At 42.4% G+C, this 20,787-nt stretch overlaps 1 protein-coding gene across 8 annotated transcripts in view; it reads left to right on the top strand.

Moving 5' to 3' along the window:
- The window catches only part of Clip1 (CAP-Gly domain containing linker protein 1), a 123,141-nt gene that overhangs the window by 38,968 nt on the left and 63,386 nt on the right, over window positions 1-20,787 (top strand). For 4 of the 8 annotated variants that reach the window (XM_038344659.1, XM_038344660.1, XM_038344661.1 and 1 more), the window contains 8 exons: window positions 1,098-1,642; window positions 5,147-5,271; window positions 7,233-7,455; window positions 10,809-11,006; window positions 11,536-11,639; window positions 12,582-12,642; window positions 14,306-14,338; window positions 18,140-18,244. In XM_038344659.1, the coding sequence (XP_038200587.1) occupies window positions 1,098-1,642; window positions 5,147-5,271; window positions 7,233-7,455; window positions 10,809-11,006; window positions 11,536-11,639; window positions 12,582-12,642; window positions 14,306-14,338; window positions 18,140-18,244 (1,394 nt within the window). The remainder of the gene's footprint in view (window positions 1-1,097; window positions 1,643-5,146; window positions 5,272-7,232; window positions 7,456-10,808; window positions 11,007-11,535; window positions 11,640-12,581; window positions 12,643-14,305; window positions 14,339-18,139; window positions 18,245-20,787) is intronic. The other 4 variants (XM_038344665.1, XM_038344664.1, XM_038344666.2 and 1 more) reach the window with 2 other exon arrangements.

Genomic DNA, 20,787 nt, shown 5'->3' with positions numbered 1-20,787 from the left:
CATTTGGCTATCTTTTTGTTTTTACTGTGATTCTACCTCCACCGTCAAAGGAGGTAATAGTGTTGCTATAGAGATGGCAGGGGCCTCAGCCCCAAATCCTTTCGTCTGTCAAGCATGACTCCATGTCTCTGGTTAAATGGTCTGAATTTTGTTGACATGACATACTCTGATATGAGAATGAATGGGTCTCAGTGGATCTGACGGGTATTCCTGGAATGTTCAGGAAGGGAGTGGGGTGGCCATGAACTCAGAACTTTTTTTTCTTGCCTTAATGATGTCCAGTCTTTTTTTTTTAATATTTATTTATTACTCATTATGTATACAGTATTCTATCTGTGTGTATGCCTGCAGGCCAGAAGAGGGCACCAGACCCCATTACAGATGGTTGTGAGCCACCATGTGGTTGCTGGGAATTGAACTCAGGACCTTTGGAAGAGCAGGCAATGCTCTTAATCTCTGAGCCATCTCTCCAGCCCCCATGATATCCAGTCTTAATTGCAAAAGTAGAATAAACCTCACTCCACAGCTCACGGTTTTGACTGTGTTCTGCCTCCTTGCTTAAAAACAAACACAAAATTTGCCCAACAAGTCATGGTCTGTTCATATTGCTATTGTTTTCTCTCTCTTTAGGTTTAAAGCTTTTTGTTTTTTGTTTTTGTTTTTGGTTTTTTGAGACAGGGTTTCTCTGTACCTTTGGATCCTGTCCTGGAACTTGCTCTGTAGACTAGGCTGGCCTCGAACTAACAGAGATCGCCTGTCTTTGCCTCCTGAGTGCTGGCATTAAAGGTGTGTACAACCACAGCCCGGCCTAAAGTTTTTATTATTATTATTATTATTATTATTATTATTATTATTATTATTATTATTATTTATGTGTATGGGTATCTGGGGCCAGCAGAGAAAGAATGTCAGATCCCTGGAACTGGAGTTATGGACAGTTGTGAAGCCACCATGTGGGTGCTAGGGATTGAACCTGGGTCCCCCTGCAAGAGCAGCCAAGTGCTTATAACCATTGGGCAGTCTCTCTAGCCCACTCTGTGTTAAAATGTAACTGTTGATTATGATGTTGAGTCTTTCTAACCCTTCTTTGTTTTCAGCTGCAGCTCCAGTGGAGAAGACAGTACCCAGTGAAAAAGCCGCAGGCCCTCCATCCTCTGAGGCCCAAGATGAATTTGTGGATGACTTTCGAGTTGGAGAACGTGTTTGGGTGAATGGCAATAAGCCTGGATTTATCCAGTTTCTTGGGGAAACTCAATTTGCACCAGGCCAGTGGGCTGGGATTGTTTTAGATGAACCCATAGGAAAGAACGATGGTTCGGTGGCAGGAGTTCGGTATTTCCAGTGTGAACCTTTAAAGGGTATATTTACCCGGCCTTCAAAGTTAACAAGGAAGGTGCAAGCAGAAGATGAAGCCAATGGCCTGCAGACAGCTGCTGTCAGAACTGCTTCACCTCTGTCAACTGCTGCAGCCACTCCCTCAAATATTCCCCAAAAACCATCCCAGTCAACAGCAAAAGAAACTTCAACTCCATCACAAATCAGCAACCTTACAAAAACTGCCAGTGAGTCAATCTCCAACCTTTCAGAGGCTGGCTCCGTCAAGAAAGGAGAGCGGGAACTCAAGATCGGAGACAGGGTGTTGGTGAGTTGGTGTGCAGAAATCACTGTGGCCACTGGTCCATTTTAACACCCTCCTCCTCTTCTAATTGTTCCTCCTCCTGTTCTTCGAGATAAGGTCTTTCTTTGTAGCCCAGGCTGTAGCAATGCTCTTCATCGTGCTTCCTTCCACCACACGTTTGTTTTTTAAACATAATCTTTGATTTAGAAATAAGAAACATTTTTACTTTAAATTAGTTAAAAAAAAAATAAGATTTAGAAGCTAAGCATGGTAGCCGAGCGGTGGTGGCACACTATCCCAGTACTCAGGTGGGAGAGGCGATCTACAGCATTTGAGTTCCAGGACAGTCAAGACTACACAGAGAAACCGTCTCAACAAAGAAAAGTGAAAAAGAGGGGGAGGGAGGGAGACACACACGCACACACACACGCACACACACACACACGCAAAGGGACTTAGAAATCTGAACTGTTTCATTTAAAATTTTAAAATTTAAAAATATTGTCAGGCATGGTATTGAATGCCTACAATCTCAGTTCTGTTGAGGCAGAGGCAGGAGGATTGAGTGTTCAAATCCTGGCGATGCTATATAGCAAGACCCTGTTTCTAAAAACAAAAAAACAACAAAACAAAAGTAAAGAAATAATTGGGCAGAGTAAGGGAGCTTGGGGAGATAGCTCAGTAAAGTGTTTGCTTTGCAAGCACGAGAACTTGAGTCTGATCTCCAACATCCACATAAACTCTGAGCATGGTAGCACACACTACTGCTGGCACACACTTATAGCCGGGGCTGGGGGTGGAAAGAAGGAGCCTCTGGCTCAGATGCCCCAAGTTTCCTGTTTCTATTACAAAACAGATTTGCTTTATGACAACCTGTGTTCATGGTGTCTAATCCTCCCAGAGCTTAACTCAGTCCCCAGAAAGACATTACTACATTTATGAGGGTCCTACTCCTCCACCTTAAACCACAGACTTCCACCAGGCCCCACTTCATCGGACACTGTAGCACTGGAAACTTAGCCTTAATGTGAGGATTTTGTTTAGTTTTTGAGACAGAGTCACACGTATCTTTGGTTGTTCTTAAACTTACTGTGTAATCCAGGTTGACTTGAACTTCTAAGCCTCTTGCCTCTACTTCCTGAGTACTGGAATTACAGGTGTTGCCACCACACCTGATATATGTGGTACTGGGGACCAAACCCAGGGATTTGGGTGTACTAGACAAGTACTCTACCAACTGAACTACACCCCTAGCCTTTAGTGTGGGTGTTAGTGGAGTCCGGCCATATTGGTGCCACAGCAATAGAGATGAGGAGATGAACCTAGATGTCAGCATCGACTATCATTAGCTATGAAAAATACTACATTTATTATTTTTTTCTCCATGAAAAAAATACATTTATTAATTTTGTGTGTATGACTGTTTTGTCTGCATGTATGTATGTGTACAGGGCATTGGATTCCTGGAACTGAAATTACAGATGTTTGTGAACTACCACATGGGAACCAAACTCAGATCCACGTAGCGGTGTTGCTCTTATAGAGGGCAGTGGTGATGAACACCTTTAATCCCAGCACTCAGGAGGCAGAGGCAGGCGGATCTCTGTGAGTTCAAGGCCAGCCTGGTCTATAAGAGCTAGTTCCAGGACAGGCTCCAAAGCTACAGCAAAACCCTGTCTCAAAAAGCCAAAAAAAAAAAAAAAAGAAAGAAAAAAAGAAACCAAAGCAGGAAGTTCAAAGCGTAACCAGACATGGTGGCACACCTCTTTAGTCATAGCACCCAGAAGGCTGAGGCAGGTGAATCTCTGAGTTTGGGGCCAGTCTGTTGTACATAGTGAATTCCAAGACAGTCAGGGCTATATAATGAGACCTTGTCTACTGAAAAAGACTTGGCTGTGGTACAGGTGGACTCAGTACAGACTGACACCTTAGTGAGACTGTCTCAAAACGGGAAGAGGCTGGAGCTGGAGCACGTGCCCAGCATGCCACTGGTGTGGGAGAGTGACAAAAGGCTTAGGAAAAGGTGAGGAATGAAAGCATGTTCTGAAGGAGGGTTGTGGCCAGGCAAGGGATGCAGGCTGCTGAGCAGCAGTGATGCAAGTGCTGTTGCTGTGTGTGGACCCGGATGAGGGAAACCATGGTAACGCTGACGGGTAACTTCGGTGGTAACTAGTTTATATGTATACTAAAGATGGCTAGCAAAATATTTTAAAAGATTCTTAGTTTTGACTACATGTGAATAAAATCATGAGGAGTGGTATTTTTTCTTAACAGTTGTAAGGAAATAGAACCTTTACAGTAGAATCAGTCTTTTAAAAGTACTTACATTGTCTTTTTTCTTTACCCACCCTTCCTTCCTTCCTCCCTCCCTCCCTCCCTCCCTCCCTCCCTCCCTCCCTCCCTCCCTCCCTCCCTCCCTTCCTTCCTTTGTTCCTTCCTTCCTTCCTTTGTTCCTTCATTCCTTTTTTTCTCTTATTTATTTTTTAAGACAGTTTCTCTGTTAGCCCTGACTGTCCTGGAACTCAGATCCACCTGCCTTAAACTTATTATGTACTGCAGGATGACTTTGAACGTCTCAGCCTCTTGCCTCCACTTCCTAAGTGCTGGTATGCTACCAGCACCCAGCATAAAGTTTAAATTTTCATTTGCTGTGCAATTAGTGAGCCCAAACCACACGTGTAGATTGTGTCTTTAATACGTCACTGTGTCGAGACAAAGGAAGTACAAGAAAATACCAAGAGTCTAGGGTCACAGATGAGTTTCGCTTCTCTCTGTTGTTGCTGGATTTTTACTTTTATAGCAAATAATTTATTTCCAACCAGGAAAATTGCTCTGAAGTAATCAAGCATTTTCTAAAATTTATTTTATTTGTTATTATTTTGTGTGTGTGTGTGTGTGTGTTTGTGTGTGTGTATTTGTGGGCACACATTTTATGAGATCAGTTCTTTCGGGTTGGAGAGATGGCTCAGAGGTTAAGAGCATTGCCTGTTCTTCCAAAGGTCCTGAGTTCAATTCCCAGCAACCACATGGTGGCTCACAACCATCTGTAATGGGGTCTGGTGCCCTCTTCTGGCCTGCAGGCATACACACAGACAGAATATTGTATACATAATAAATAAATAAATAAATATTTAAAAAAAAAAAAAAAAAAAAAAAGAGATCAGTTCTTTCCTTCCACATTTATGTGGGTACCAGAGATTGCATGCACTTGCTAGGCTCACAGGCTGGGGTTTAATGAGTCTACCTGCTGGCCTGGTATCAAGTGTTTTTCTAAGTAAGATAATACTTTGGTAAAAAGCCTTAATGATTACATATTATATAGAATGATATAGAATGTTTCATTACTGGACTGCGCCAGACATCAGGTTAGTCTAGCAGTGTGTCACTCAGGTGAGCAGCCCTTCGGGACTGAGAACAGTTGAGAAGACAAAGCAAGCCGGAGCACACCACCCGTCGTCTATCAGGCCCACAAGGAATAAGCTATTGGATGTTTTCTATCTTAAGTTTCACCTTTTATTCTTCTTTTAGGTTGGTGGCACTAAGGCTGGTGTAGTCCGGTTTCTTGGAGAGACTGACTTTGCCAAGGGGGAGTGGTGTGGTGTGGAATTAGATGAACCATTGGGGAAGAATGATGGTGCTGTTGCTGGAACAAGGTTGGTTTGGAATTGTGTGATACTGCTTCTCCCTCATACATATAGGTGTGCGCTAGCAGAACTCACCACACGTGGGTAATAAAGTGGAAATGGCTGTCTGATGAGCTATACACTTTGTTTTGTATAGTGAGACTTTCTTACTCTTTGGAACAGGCTGGCCTGGGACTGCTTGTGTAACCCAGGCTAGCCTGGGACTTTGGCAGTCTTCCTACCCAATTTAGTCTTCCAAGTATCAGAACTAAAGATACGAGCTACTGTGACTGACTAGGAGCTATACTTTTATTGTCTGTCTGTCTGTCTGTCTGTCTGTCTGTCTGTCTGTCTGTCTGTCTGTCTGTCTGTCTATTCATCCATCCTAGGAGCTATACTTTTATATTTATTTATTATTCACTCATTTGTTTGTTTATTTATTTACTTTTTGAGACAGGGTCTCTATGTAGTTGTGGCTGTCCTGGAACTTGCTGTGTAGACCAGTGGCCTCTATCTCACAGAGATCTACCTGCTTTTGCCTCCCAGTGCTGGGATTAAAGGTGTATATCACAACATCTAGACTTTTTTATTTCTGGGACCTAACTAGAAAATATTGTTTGTTTGTTTGTTTTTAATGTGTGTTCATATGCACATATGTACATGCCAGAAGAAAGCTTTAGGTGTCAGCTTCAAGATTTCTCATTGTTCTGGAGTTTGCCAACTATGCTCGACCAGCTGACCATTGAGTATCACTCTGCACAGCAAAGATTTTATTCTTTCTGGCTTTCTTTTTTGAAAGTAGTGGGCCTCAAGCTGGGTGGTAGTGGTGCATGCCCTTAATCCCAGCACTCTGGAGGCAGAGGCAGGTAGATCTCTGTAAGTTTGAGGTCAGCCTGGTCTATAAGAGCGAGCTCCAGACAGGCTCCAAAGCAGCACAGAGAAACAAAACATAAACCAAAAAAAGAGAGAAAGTAGTGGGCCTCTACAAGTTCCTGAGCATCAGGAGAAGAGTTGTGGCAAAGAGAAGGTAACAGCCTTTGTTAGAAAAAGAAATGTAAAATGTGTCTTCATGTCGGATTAGAATTCATCTGTAAAATGTGTATTCATGTCTGATTGGAATCCATCTGTGCTTGGGGAACTAGCTGCCGAGCGCCCCTCCTGTTGTAAGAGCACCCCTGCTCTGCCCTTGGAGTACAGAGGGATGTACAAGGATTTCTCATAATTCTTTTTGGGCTCACATAGCTCAAGTTGGTCTCAAATTATTCAAGTAGCCAAGGCTGCTCCTGAGCTCCTTGATCCTCTTCATCTCCGAAGTGCTTGGATTTTAGTGTATGGAGTCATGCCTGGCTTAGAATGTTTCCTCTTCAGATGTTTTGACAACCTTGGGTGCAGCTGTATGAGATGATGCATGGTCATTATTAGTATACAGTATGTTGATCATGACATCTAATTAACATTGACCTATCATATATACGCATATGAACATACCCCCCAAACATGATGACTCACAGAGATAAAAATCTCTCAGTAAAAACGATTATGAAGCCATCTCACTTTTTTTTGTGTGTTTCCTGTGTATCAAAAACCAAACACCAAAAAAAAAAAAAATAAATAAATAAATAAAAAACCAAAAAAACCAAACACCGGGTCTCTCACTCGGAAGCAAGCCTTTACCACTGAGCCACATCCTCTGCCCCAAAGCCATCCTGTTACTTAAGCATTGTAATTGCAACAATCTCTAGTGTCCTCAGATAACTGACATTTCTAGTTTACTTTGGTGAATCTGCCAGAGTCAGGGACTTGTGTGATTGGTCTTGTTTGTCATGACTTTATTAAGTGGGGTCCCTAAGCCTCTATTACATTTATCACATAACAGAACTATTTATGTCCTTACATAATCTCACACATTTTGAGCTGGAAGAGTGTTTGGTTATACTTGTTATTTTTTGTCATTAAGCTGTATTTGTTCCTCCTTTTATTTATCTCTAAAGGTATTTTCAATGTCAGCCCAAATATGGATTGTTTGCTCCTGTCCACAAAGTGGCAAAGATTGGCTTCCCTTCTACGACACCAGCCAAAGCCAAAGCAGCTGCTGTGAGGCGAGTGATGGCCACCACGCCCGCCAACCTGAAGCGCAGCCCCTCTGCCTCCTCTCTCAGCTCCATGAGTTCCGTGGCCTCTTCTGTGAGCAGCAAACCCAGCCGAACAGGACTAGTAAGCCTCCCCTTTTTCCTGAGGCACCAAATGCCCACAGCCAGTGCCCCGCTTTGCTTGTGTGTTCTGAGTGTCGGCTGTAGCTTGTTGTGAAAGTCTGTGCAAGGCAGTTTTGGAACTGTGACTCCTGCAAGTACATGAGTTTTGGAATAGGAATTTTAGCGGCACTTTTATTCATAGTAGCTTTAATGCATGTTCTTGGGAAGTCTGTAGTAACTACTTTGAAATTATTTGGGCCCAAATGCCAGGGAAATTGGAGGGATCCCATTCATGTGGACATAAGTCTCTTTCTCTTTGACTTCTAACAATTTTAGGAACTAATGTATTTTGAGAGAATTTAATGCTTTATAGTTTTAGTGTAGTCTAATCCACTACTAATGTGTGAGTGCTCCTATGTGGACCAGATGATTCTGAGTGACCTTTTGGAACATGAAGATGCTAGGAAGAGCTTTGTTAGGTTTTGTTTTCTCTCTTCATCTCTTTCTCTTGGTCCCTTTTTCTCTTCTCCTTTAGAGCATTGAAGGTGGAATTGCTGGAGCTAAAGCAGCACCGTGTTCTTTTTGTGAATATTACATAGTTTTCAGATTATTTTGATGTCATTCCTTGCCCATAATTTCATTTCTTGGAAACAAGGCAGGTGTTGCTTGTATCAGAAATGGCAGTAAGATTCTATTCCCACCTGAATTCAGGATGTCAACTTTTTGATGTGGACTCGAGGCAGTTAGAAAGTAAGATGGTGACTTCAGCACCAGGGTTCCAGTCCTTGATCTCATTTACCTTCTGTTCAGGAAGAGAGAGGAGGGGGGCGGTGAAGTCTCTTAGGTGGTTGTAATGCTCTCCTGCCAGTGAGCTGCAGGTAAAATAAACACATCTCTGACTGTTTTAGTTTGCATCCTTAACAGTACAATTAAAAATGATTCTCAGGAGAAAAATATCACAGAAGCAATGGAGTGGAGGTGGAGAGCAAAGGCTCAGGGCATCCCGGCATGGACGTCTACTCTGCAGTCTTGGAACAGTTCCATGGCATGTCTGCTCTGGAGGAGTCCTTCCCGGAGGAGCTGTTACCAGCTTGTAAATTATGTCCATTTCGTTAGGGAATACGAAGCTCTCCCTGTATCCTTCAGTCTCTCCTCCTAACATTTAGCAGACAAGTTTTGATTTCTCATAGCTCAGTTCATTTATAGAAGAAAACTATCAAGAGATATCTCCTTGTCTTGTGAGACAGTTTTGTTTCTTGGTATATTTCTGTGGGGTAGCTATAGTTTCTGATAGAAATGACATGAAGAGCACAATGGGGATATAACATGATGTGATTTTAACTTTTCTTGAGAGGTGTGTTTGGTAGATAGAAATTGAAAAGTTAATATTTTTGAGTGATTGATTTATCCGTGTGTGTGCGTGCATGCATGTAGGTGTGTTTCGGGCACTTTGGAGCTGGCCTTCGTGGGATACCTGGTTCCTTAGGTGAGTGCTGGGATCAGAACTCTGGTCTCACGATTTCACAGCAAGGACTCTCAGCCACTGAGCCATCTCTACAGCCCCCAGAAAAGTTAGTATTTAGTTACTTCTTCAGTAACTATAGTGTCTCGCTGTTAGGAAACATGTTCCTATTGGGCATTGTGCATCTTGTCATACCTTGGAATTGTGTTTATCTCTGGGGCCTTCCTTTCCTGTGCTACCCTGATGTGTGCACAGTACTTGTTTTTGTCTTCACAGTTCCCAGCATCCAACTTTGCAGACATGGTGCTGTTGAACGGAGTAGATCACAATCGAACTGAGACTGAAGTGCCTGATCTAGTCATCTGCAGGCTGTTCAACAGCTACCCTTGCATTTCTTTGGGATTTTACAAATCCTTCAGCATCCCTATGAGTTTTCATGGGCCCTTGCGGCAAATCTGTGCACATGGTTTGGTGACCTCACACTTAATGTACTCAAGGAGATGTTAGTGAGAAGTATAACTTAACCGTGCAGCAAGGCGGGAAAGCTGGACTAATGCTAAAAAGAGAGAAATGGAATTTGTGCCCAGTATATTTAAATAATTCAAGAAATTCCACAAAATGAACAAAAAAAGGCAGTGTAAGTTTGATTGGATTCCTTTGCCCTCATAGTCATCAGATTGATGGATTAATTGATGAAGATCCCCACTGTCTGCTCCCTGAGATGAGGGCTCTATAGACTGACCTAGAGCAGAAGAAGCAAAGGGCGAATTGATCTGGATCCAGCAACTGCTAAGTCAAGGCCTTGGACAAATGCTTGCTAAGGATGGAGCTGTTTTCAAACACCTTCCCAGCCTGCAGAGAAGAATGTGCTTCATTTTGTCCAGTTTCCTGCTGCCACTTTGGCAGGTCATTTCCTCTGGGTTTTATCTGACTGTTAGCTTCAAGACAGAGATGGATAAATGACAAGAAAACCTTTCTCAGGGTCCCCCAGTCCTTGTCTCTACCTCCTGTCCTTCTCTTTTCCTTCTTCCTTCCTGCCCCACTGTTGCCCTGTTGTCTTCCCACTTACCATTTCTTTTTCTTCATAGGTTTCTCTTTTCCTTTTTTTCCATCTTCTCATTTCCTTTTCCTTCTGTGTGTGACTGTCTGACTGTCTTTCTTCACCCAGACTTTGCTTTTAAATCTTATAAATATCTAGTGATTGGGATCCAAATCCTAGAGACCAGGTTCCAGCGTGATATCTCCCAAGTTTTTCCTTTGCAAAGAAATCCTGACAAAAATCCACTTGTTCCATCAGTTGAAGAGCTGTGGCTCTGAGAGTGGTGTCTTCATTTCCAACGATGTTTGGAAGCTTTACAAACTCAGCCTTAAAACCAAGATCAAAAGGTTGGCCAGATGTTGTTATCAGAAGATAACAATAGCTCAGGCTGAAGTATTTTAAAGAACCTTGGGATGTTTTGCTTTGTTTTGAGACAGGGTTTTACTCTATAGCCCAGGCTGGCCTTGAGCTCATTGGCAGTTCCCCTGCCTCAGCTTCTTGAGTCCTGGATTACAGATGTGAACCATTATATCTGACTTTAGACAAAGTTTTAAAATGGGTTTTGTGAAAACTGTCTAGATTCCTGCAGTCCCTGTCAGCTGAGCTCAAAGGACCCATGTTTGAGCTACACATTCATCTTCTAAACATCCTCTCAACTTTGCTGTGAGCTTCTCTATCTCTTTATTTTTTTTTAAAGAGGTCTTGTTTGTTTGTTTGTTTGTTTTTTGTGAGAACTTTGCCTAATATTTTGCAAACCCACAAGCTGGGGCCACACTTTTGCTTTGCCGAGGAGATGCCTGCTCTGCATGCATTGCTCATTCCTTTCCTCCCCGGTACCACCATCGCCCTTCACTTCTCTGACTTTCCTTTGCAGTTGACTGAAACCTCCTCCCGCTACGCCCGCAAGATCTCGGGCACCACTGCCCTCCAGGAGGCGTTGAAGGAGAAGCAGCAGCACATTGAACAGCTGCTGGCTGAGCGGGACCTGGAGCGGGCCGAGGTGGCCAAGGCTACCAGCCACGTGGGGGAGATAGAGCAGGAGCTAGCCCTGGCCCGAGATGGGCATGACCAGGTGAAGTCTGGCGTTGATCTTGTGGATATGGTGGTGGTTTCTAAACTGAGTGATGAGGCTAAAAAGAGTGCCTGGTGTTTGGAGCCAGGGAGCTGGAGCTGAACTTAGGAAGCGAGGATCAAGTTCTGAGCTTGTTGGAAAGCTGTGCTCTGGGTTCCAGTGTCCATCATCATAAAGTTGTGTTCTTCTTGATTTTATCTTAGCCATTTGGTCTTTATGTCTAGGCTTTGAGTCTGTCTGCACTAACTGATCATTACTAGGGCCTTAGTGATCACAGATGTTGTTTGTAGATTATTATTGACATATGTTTCATATTGGAAAAGCTGAGACTTGTTTTACTGTTGCCTTCTGTTGCTATATGATGTGGAGTTTTTTGTCATCTAGTTTACTGGAAAGTTGCCAGGAGTAACCAACTGAGATAGAAAGTGTTAGAATGTATCAAGACTGATGCCCACCCATCGTGGTCACACTTAGCCATACCCATTTGGAAGTATCCCTGGGCTACTCACTAACATTCTTGCTTCCCCAGCATGTCCTGGAACTGGAAGCCAAGATGGACCAACTGCGAACAATGGTAGAAGCTGCTGATAGGGAGAAAGTGGAGCTTCTCAACCAACTAGAAGAGGAGAGAAGGTGATCCTTGAATGTAATCTTTTTTCAATGTTGTCTTAGCAAGAAATTTACTGTCAACGACTTTGTTGACAAAATCCAGGAAATGACTGTGTTCAGCCGAAACTGACCTCTGATATGTGGAGAGGATGGGCATTGATGGAGCTTCTCCAAGAAATCTGGTATCGTTTAGACATGGCTTGATTAACAGATACTTAATTAACAGATACTGAATGCTAAACTTCCCGAGGATAGCTTTAGTCAGCATCACTAAAGGAAATTCCAGCCTGGTTTCACTTACCTAGTCTTTATAAAGAAACTTAATCTTATTTGTTTGTTTTCAAGACAGGGTTTCTCTGTGTCCTGGAACTCAGTCTGTATACCAGGCTGGCCTTGAACTTAGAAAGCCTTCTGCCTTTGCCTCCCAAGTGTGGGATTAAAGGCATGTGCTACCAAACCTGGCTAAGACTTATTTTTTAATGTGCACTGAGTACATGTATGTCTGAGTGAAAGTGGCAGAGTCTCTGGAAATGGAGTTATAGACATTTGTGAGCTGCCATGTGGATACTGGGCATTGAACCCAGGTCCTCTGTAAGAACAGCCAGTGCTCTTAACCATTGAGCCATCTCTCCAGCACCCTGGTTGATCTGATCTTGATTGATTGATCCATTCTGGTATGTGTGCCCAAGGGAAACAATTGATTGTTTTTCTTTTCAAAATTTTTTTTTTTTACTTAATGCCTTCTAGAGTTGATATCTAGATAAAATTTTGGAATTTCCAAATAACTACAGCACAGCTTTTATACACTAGTGCCCTAAAGATGCACACCTTTATTATCTATGTCTCTATGCTGTTTGTTTTCATCAAGGACACTAAATTCACCAGGGAACTGCTCTTTCTGTCTGCTGTGGGGTAAGGTATTCCTTAGCACTTTCCTCAGTGCTTCGTTTCGGTTTTACCCCACAGGAAGGTTGAGGACCTTCAGTTCCGAGTAGAAGAAGAATCAATCACCAAAGGCGATCTTGAGGTAAACCCTTCTAGCTTTCTAAAGCCTTTCTGGATGCCAGTATTGAGAAATATGAGCGATACACTGGGCCAGTGATCCTTGTCAGAACAGCTGGTCAAGAGGATGTCGGGCATCCTGCCTCTGGTCACTTGGGTTGTGCTGAGGATGGTTGGTTCTTGCACCTGTGATTGCAGTATCCTAATCCATCAGCAATTAAAATGTTCAGCACTCTTCTTGTGCTTCAAATTAGAAGCTAATTGGATTTAATCAAGTCATAAATCTGGCAGTGTGTCTTAAGACAGTCTTAGTAAGACTCTGCTTGCTCCTCAGATGCTGGAAATAGCATTGTAAAAAAAAAAAAACTAAGTTTCAACATAATAGTGCATAGCAAAGCATCTTTGTTGTGGCTCTGCTTTGTTCTGTAGTGGGGCATAACAAATCCTTTATAACACTATAAAAGTAAATAGTGTGTTCTATCTATCTATCTATCTATCTATCTATCTATCTATCTATCTATCTATCTATCTATCTATCTATCTATTTATTGGTGCCAGGGATTAGATAGTTTCTTTTTAAAATAATGTAGTTACCAAAAACCAGGAGCAATTTATGCCACTTCTGTGGCATACTTAAAAGTGACCCCATTTTCAGCCGGGCAGTGGTGGCACACGCCTTTAATCCCAGCACTGGAGAGGAAGAGGCAAGCAGATCTCTGTGAGTTCAAGGCCAACCTGGTCTACAAGAGTTTGTTCCAGGACAGGCTCAATAAATAAATAAACAAACAAACAAACCACCCATTTTCCTATAATAGTAGATTTCTTATTTTCTTAACAATTACAATTAGTTTTGAATTAGATACTGCTGTTAAATGGTTTGGATGCTTTTTAAGCCACTGCCACATATATGACAAATATAAATTATTAACTTTTTCAAAATTTGAAGTTTCTGTAAGATTGTTCATAACATTTTGTAAAAATTGTACTTGTCTATACAGTCTTTGAATATTGAGTGGACCTAGAGACATGGCCTCACTATGTAGCTGGCTGATCTAGAACTTACAATTCAAGTCAGGCTTGCCTGAGATTTGTAGCAATCCTCCTACCTTTGTCTCCCAGATGTTGAGATTATAGTTGTGCACCACCATGCCCAGCAGACAATGTGTGTGTGTGTGTGTGTGTTATTGTTGTTTTTGTTGTTGTTTGCCACCATCAAAATTTTGGAGTTTGTTGGCTTAAATTTAAGGAGTCCTTCCAAACAGGAACTCTGATTTCTTTGGAAATAGATATATTTTTATAGTCAATAAAGAATAAAGGGAACAGTTTCTGAGTTGTGATTTTATAAGGTTTAGAATGTAATGGCTCATTAATAATTTAATAGAAACCTTCTTCACTCATCTCATATGTAGTCATATCCTTTAGCTGACTTCTGTGTTGTTTTCATCCATTTAAAAACACCCCAAAGTCTCATTAGAAACTTCATATCACCATCTAACTCATGAGGATTACCGCCTCTCGAGGTTGGAAAAGGTTGAGTTAAAATATTTACATTAGCAGTAGGCTAGTATAGTCTGTTTGATAAACTTACTTGAAATTAATCAAAAAGTTATATTGAAACCCTAACACAGATTGAAACTTTAGTTGAATCTCTTTTGTTTCCTTTTTTATTTTTATTTTTTTACTGATAGCAAAAGAGCCAGATTTCTGAAGATCCTGAGAATGTAAGAGAGCACTTAATTGTGTGGGTATTTCCCTTAACTCAGATTGGTCCAGATTAAAGTGCTTATTGATACACTCAAATACTAACTGCATAATCTGACCCTGGGACTTTCCCCTAGTGTTGCTGTGCATGTGGCTTTCAAAGCAAGTGCATTTGTATCTTTAAGAAACTGTATGTACTGATTAAGTTCTTTGGATTAATCTGTTTAATTATAGGTAAACATTTGCTTTTTAAAGACCTTTTACTAAAAAGGAAAGAAATTGTATGAGGGCATGGCCTCCTTCACCTCACTCATCATGTTTTCTAATTTTGGTAGAATGACTTCAAAAGGGATGCTGGTGAGGGGAGCATAAACACCTGAGCCGAGAGCTGTGGAAATGCTGGGAGACACTTCCCGAGTAGTCTGACCTCCTGACCCCAGCCTACATGCTTCCAGTTGCTTTTGTGCATGCTCCCACTGCTCGCCAGTGTAGCTGATAAAAAATCCCAGCTTGTGTTTATTCCTCCTGTCTGCAAGTAGAAGCCAGTATTCCTCCCTGAATATACAGGATATTTTAAGTTACTGTCATCAAGGGAGCTTTTCCTAGCAGCAGTGCTACCAGGTGTGGTGCTGGTGCTGGTTCTCCCTCTTCTTTCTGAGATTCTGCCCCCAGTATAGACTACCAAAGTGGCCTCCAGAACACTGCTTCTTGTACACACTGCCAGCTGTGCCACCAGTGGAGAAGACCTGAATCCTCTCACTTTGATTTCCCAGTTCAAAGGAACAAAATCAAAACAAACACTTTTTCTCTGACCACCTATTGATTGAGATAGAGAACTCACATTAACATTTTGATGAGGGTTCCTTTTTGCGAAGCTACTTCAGTGATCTGGGTCTCTCTCTTCTCTCCATCCAGAACAGGTTTTGTTGCCTCCAGTGTCAGTGTGCATGGGACCTCCCTCCTGCCTCTCTGTGTGCTTCTTGCAAGGCCTTTGCTCTCCTTCCAAGCCCTTATCCCAAGATTTTCCTCTTGGGATGCCACATCTTTGTCTCAGAAAGCAATCATTTTAAAGGGCTGTCCTGTTCAGTGTCACACTTTTAGCACAGGCTGTGGCATGGAGGTGGGTTACTGGTAAAAGTCCACTGTGGAGCACCCCCTTCTATAAGCGGGGGGGGGGGGGGCAGGGTTCTTTGCTTCACTCAGCTGGAAGGTCTGAATGAGAGAAATAGTATATGGATTTTTTTTTGTTTCTCTCTCTCTTTCCCTCCCTCCCTCCCTCCCTCCCTTCCTCCCTCCCTCCCTCCCTCCCTTCCTCCCTCCCTCCCTCCTTCTCTCCCTTCTTTCCTTTCTTTCTAATTTTTGTTTGTTTTGTTTTTTGAGACAGTTTTTCTGTATAGCCTTGGCTGTTTGACTGTCCTGGAACTCAGTCTGTAGACCAGGCTGGCCTCGAACTCAGAGATCTGCCTGCCCTGTTCCCCTGCCTCAACCCCCAGTGCTGGAATTAAAGGCTTGCACCACCACCTCCAGGTTCTCTTTTCTTTGTTTGTTTCTTTGTTTCTTTCTTTCTTCTTTTTTCTTTTTTTTTCTTTGATTTTTTTGAGACAGGGTTTCTCTGTAGCTTTGTAGCCTGTCCTGGAACTAGCTCTTGTAGACCAGGCTGGCCTCGAACTCACAAAGATCTGCCTGTCTCTGCCTCCCAAGTGCTGGGATTAAAGGCGTGCACCACCACCACCTGGCTCTTTTTTTTTTTTTTTTTTTTTTTTTTTTAAAGACAAGGTCTTACTCTGTAGCCCAGGATGCCCTTGAACCTGTGGTGATCCTCCTGCCTCAAGCTGCTTAGTGCTGAAACTAGTAAAAACCAGCTCTCTTGGCTTTTTTTTAAATGGGATTTGGCTATGGAATTATAGGCTGGTCTAGAATCTGCTCTATAACCTGACCTCTATCTCCTTGTCTCTGCTTCCTCGGGTGCTGGGACTATGTAGGCTTGCATCACCATGCCTGGCTGGATATTTGTTTTTTATCTGCACATAGTGAGTGACCTTTTCCTTGAGCTTGAATTCCTGAAGCTATAACTGTAACTACATAGATCTGGATTAAGTTATTTTCTTGTAGAAGAAGAGTATTGAATAGCTTCTCTCTGCAGTACACATGGATGCAGGGGACTGTCCAGACAACAGAATATAGAAAGTGTAAGTGAAGACTGTCTGAGTGTGGTGGTGCACACCTTCAATCCCAGGATGTAGAGGCAGGCAGGTCTCTGAGATCGAGACCAGCCTGCTCCAGGTGGAGTTCCAGGGCAGCCAGTACTGTATAATGAGATCCAGTCTCAAAAAAACTGGTTGTTTGTGCCTGGTTCATAAACAAAGTGACCCCTTGAGTGCCTTGCAGTCACCAGAATACCAATGATCATGTTCATAGCTTGGACTGTCTACTCAGGCTCTATACTGCCAGGTGTCACTTTGTTATGACCTGTTACAATTTTCTCACTGCCCCTAATTGTTTTGACTGATATCGTAAGTTAATCCTGATATCGTCAGTCAATTGTCCTAGTGACAAGTTGGGTAGCAGAGATGGTGGAGGAAGTACTTTAAGACTACTACGAGGATTATTTCAAGTGGAGCACGACTCGGCCACACTTGAACCTGTTAGGCAGAGCGAACCGCCTGGGTCCCAGTCAGGTAACTGCGTTTGTGGAAAGGGAGTCATAGTGAGTGTGAGGTCCCGAGGATCCCACTCATACTGCATTGTCATCCCTTCCTGTCTTCTGAGCTGGTAAGGAATGACTTCATTTTAGGATAAAAATAAGTCCCTTACATCTGGAGTGTAACTTTTCTTTTGCTGTGATCTTCTTAATTGACTTTTTTCAGAGGAAGAGGCAGTGGTGGGTAAGCGTTACTAATATTGTTTTTGTAATCTTGAATCCTCCCCTCTTCTCCACAGACAGTTAAGCCTTTGAAAAATCCTGGTTGGGAGGCAATTAGAGCGTCTGCAGTTCGTATTCTGCTATAGAGAACCTCAGCCAGAGCCCCTCGCCCACTTCTGCAGACACCACCACCAGCCTGGCTTGTTCCTTCATATATAATTCTTCTTTTGAGACAATGTCTTACCCTATAGCACAGCTCTTGAACTCACTATGTTGGCCCAGGCTAGCCTTGTACTTGGCAGCAATCCTCCTGCCTCAGCCTCACAAGTGCTGAGATTATAGGTTTAAATTACCACACCCAGCCCAGATTCTTATTAAAATGATTCTTCTACTCTTTTTTTTTTTTTTTTTTTTTTTACAAGTTGTTTGCCAGATCCAACAATCTGTTCTGGGGACCTACTGAATGCTTGAAGATTTGCGGCATTGTCTTTCTCTACTTATAGGTGAAAGTGGTGATCTTTTTGAGGGTCAGACAACCTTGTGAAGTCCCTGAGTCAGTTACATACACATTAATGTCAAGTAGCCATAGCTGGGGGAGGGAGGGAAGGAAGATGATAGAGGAGTATTAACTATTCTAATTTGTGCTGATAAACTTCACTTATCAAGATAACATATTTTTGGCTGCATGCATCTGAAACTTCATCTTGCCTCATGTGTTTTCCATTTTTTCTTTCTCAACAGACTAGCTCATGTCCTCCTCCCATCCTCATTCCTTTGTTCATAGTGTCCATCCTCACTCCCTCTTCCCCTTGCAGCTCCATCCTGTTTCTTTCTCTGTTCCCCTTATGTCCATCCTTTGGCAGAACGTGCTGGTGGCTGGGCCTGCACGCCGCTCCTCTCGTGCTGGCATGTCATGGTGGCACTGTTGTGTTCTTTCCCTCTTCCCTTTCACTAACAGACGCAGACCAAACTGGAGCATGCCCGCATTAAGGAGCTTGAACAGAGCCTGCTCTTTGAAAAGACCAAAGCTGACAAACTCCAGAGGGAGTTAGAAGACACTAGGGTAATGGTTTTCACTATTTAATGAAGCAGCTTCACGCGTGTGAGTGGTGGACACATCGGGTGACATGCCTGCTGTTGGCCTGAGCCTTGACCCAGTGGTTCAGCCTGAGTTTGGTCTCAGTTCCGCTCAGGTATTCATGAGCACAGAGTAGGTGCAGGTGTTTTATGTAAAGTATTTTGTCAAAAGTAAAGACTCAACCAAAATCAGATTAGAAACCTTAAAACTATAAAACTCCACGGTCGCCCACAACTGTATTTCTCCAGTTTCCGAAAGCAGCCAGTTGTCCTCTCGCCCTCATGGTCCAGTCACAGGGCTTTAGTAATTCTGCTTCCTGCCCATGCTCTGGCCTGTTGAGAAAAAGAAACGGAAACATTAGCTCTTTTTGATGATATATTATAAGGACTTTGACCCCAATTATCTTTTTCTTTTCTTTTTTTCTTCTTAATGGCTGAGCTCACATCTCCCTTCTTTCTGTCACCAAGGTTAAAAATCTCAGAGGTTAGAAAGAACAGGTGTGTTGGGAAAAGAATGAATTATTTTGGGGCTTGGGCATCATTCCTGTTTTAATTAATATATTAAAACACCTATAGAAGTGTCATGCCATGCATTCTTAGTAGGTGATATTATTCTCACCCTTCTATAGACTTTTATAGAGCAAGGACACTAAGCACAAAGTTGTTCAAATTTTTGTTTACGATTACACAGCAAATAGTAATAGTGGAGCCAGAATTTCCCTCCAGGTCATTTGGCTCCAGAATCTGTGCTCTTAATCGTTACAGGATGGACTCCTTTAATTGGTGCTAAAAGAGATAATCAGCATCACTCACATGTAAAAATATATATTCATGTATATACCTGTTAAATCATGTTTGACTGTGATTGGCCTTAACTTTAAATTTTAAAAAAAATTACTTTTTATCTATCCAATCAAATTTGTTATCCTGACTTTTCTTTTGAATCAACAGTATTTGTAGGAATTCTTTCAGTATGAAATCATTGATATAAAATTTAGACAAATGAATAATCTTCCTTTTCTCAATCATAAGTTTTTTTCCTAATGAAGAAAAGAGTGTAGGGAGATAGCTCATTTGGTAAGGTGCTTGTCTTGCAAGAATAAGGAGCTGAGGTTAGTCCTCAGAACCCAAGGAGAAAAAAGCTGGGCATGGTGGTGAACGCTTATAATCCCAGCCCTGGGGAGGCAGAGACAGGATTCCTGAAACCTGCTTGGTAGCTAGCCAGTCTGGTCTACTTGACAAACTTCAAGTCAATGAGAGACCCTGTTTAGAAAACCAAGGTGGTCAGAGCCTAAGGAAGACAGTTGCTATTTCATCTGGCTTCCATATGCATTGTGTACATATACACATACAGACACACACGGGTGTGCACAGACACATACATACAGATAATAAATGAGTAGATAAATAAAGGTGGATAGTGGCTCATGCCTGTAATCCTAGCACTTGGGACGCTGAAACAGGAGCATTGCCACATGTTCAGGGCTAGCCTCGGCCACACAGACCAAAGCCAGTCTCAGTACAGAGTTAAGACCCTGTCTAAAAAATGCAAAAGCAAAAAGGAGAAGAAAGAAGTAGTTTTAGTTGGCTTCAGAAATGAATGAAGGTTCCCAGCATATTTGGTGGGAGACACTGAAAGAGCGAGAGAAGAATAAGTGACAGTCTGGTGCCGTTGTGCACAGGCGGAGGGTGCGAGACCTGACCTGGGGATCCATGGGGCTCAGGAGATAGAGACCCTTGGTGTGACTGAAGTAAGGAAATACACCTTGTTTTTACTTCTAAACCCATGTCTTAGTTTTGTCAGCAAATAAATTTACTGTTTTTTGTTGGATAATAAGGAATCCATTTGCAAATGGACTTCTGCAGCCATTTCAAATTAGAGTTTACAGCCCTCCATAACAATGTCTTCTGTTGGTCCTCACTCTTGGTATGCCAAGTGTGAAAATAACCAGTGGTCCATCAAATCCCCACACCCCCTGAAGTCCTTTTTAGAAAGCATTTTAATTTCCCTAACCTTTAAGTCCAGTTCATACCCACTCACTTGGTGCTGCAGAAATGTGAGCAAAGGTAAGAAACAGTTCCTGACTTTATGGCCGTAAACTGGCAGAATTGCAACTGAGGGCAGACTTTGTGAAGTCAAATTTCAAATAGAAGTGACAGAGCACCACATAAAGAACCGTCATCCTAATATTTGAATTGACGCTTTCTCACCTATTGAATTTGATGATCTTATGTTGTGACCTTGCAGCAAGGGGTTCATTGATGCTTTATATCTGAGAAATTCATGGATCCTCCCCTCTCTTGAGAACAGAATATAATGAATTAGCATGATTAGTCTCAAGCATATATATATATATATATATATATATATATATATATATATATATATATATATAACCATGAAGTACTGCAGCTTCAGTCAGCTCTGAGCAGTGACTGCAGTGCATCTCTCCCTTTGGTCTTCTGCACATCTTACTGAGCATCACAGCATACTGGGGTGGGCAGAGGAAGCAGAAGACACTCGTCCTG

The sequence above is a fragment of the Arvicola amphibius genome, chromosome 10, assembly GCF_903992535.2.
Source record: "Arvicola amphibius chromosome 10, mArvAmp1.2, whole genome shotgun sequence".
Lineage (NCBI taxonomy): Eukaryota > Metazoa > Chordata > Mammalia > Rodentia > Cricetidae > Arvicola > Arvicola amphibius.
The sequence above is the reverse complement of the archived record's forward strand: the minus strand, read 5'-3'. Positions and strand labels throughout refer to the sequence as shown.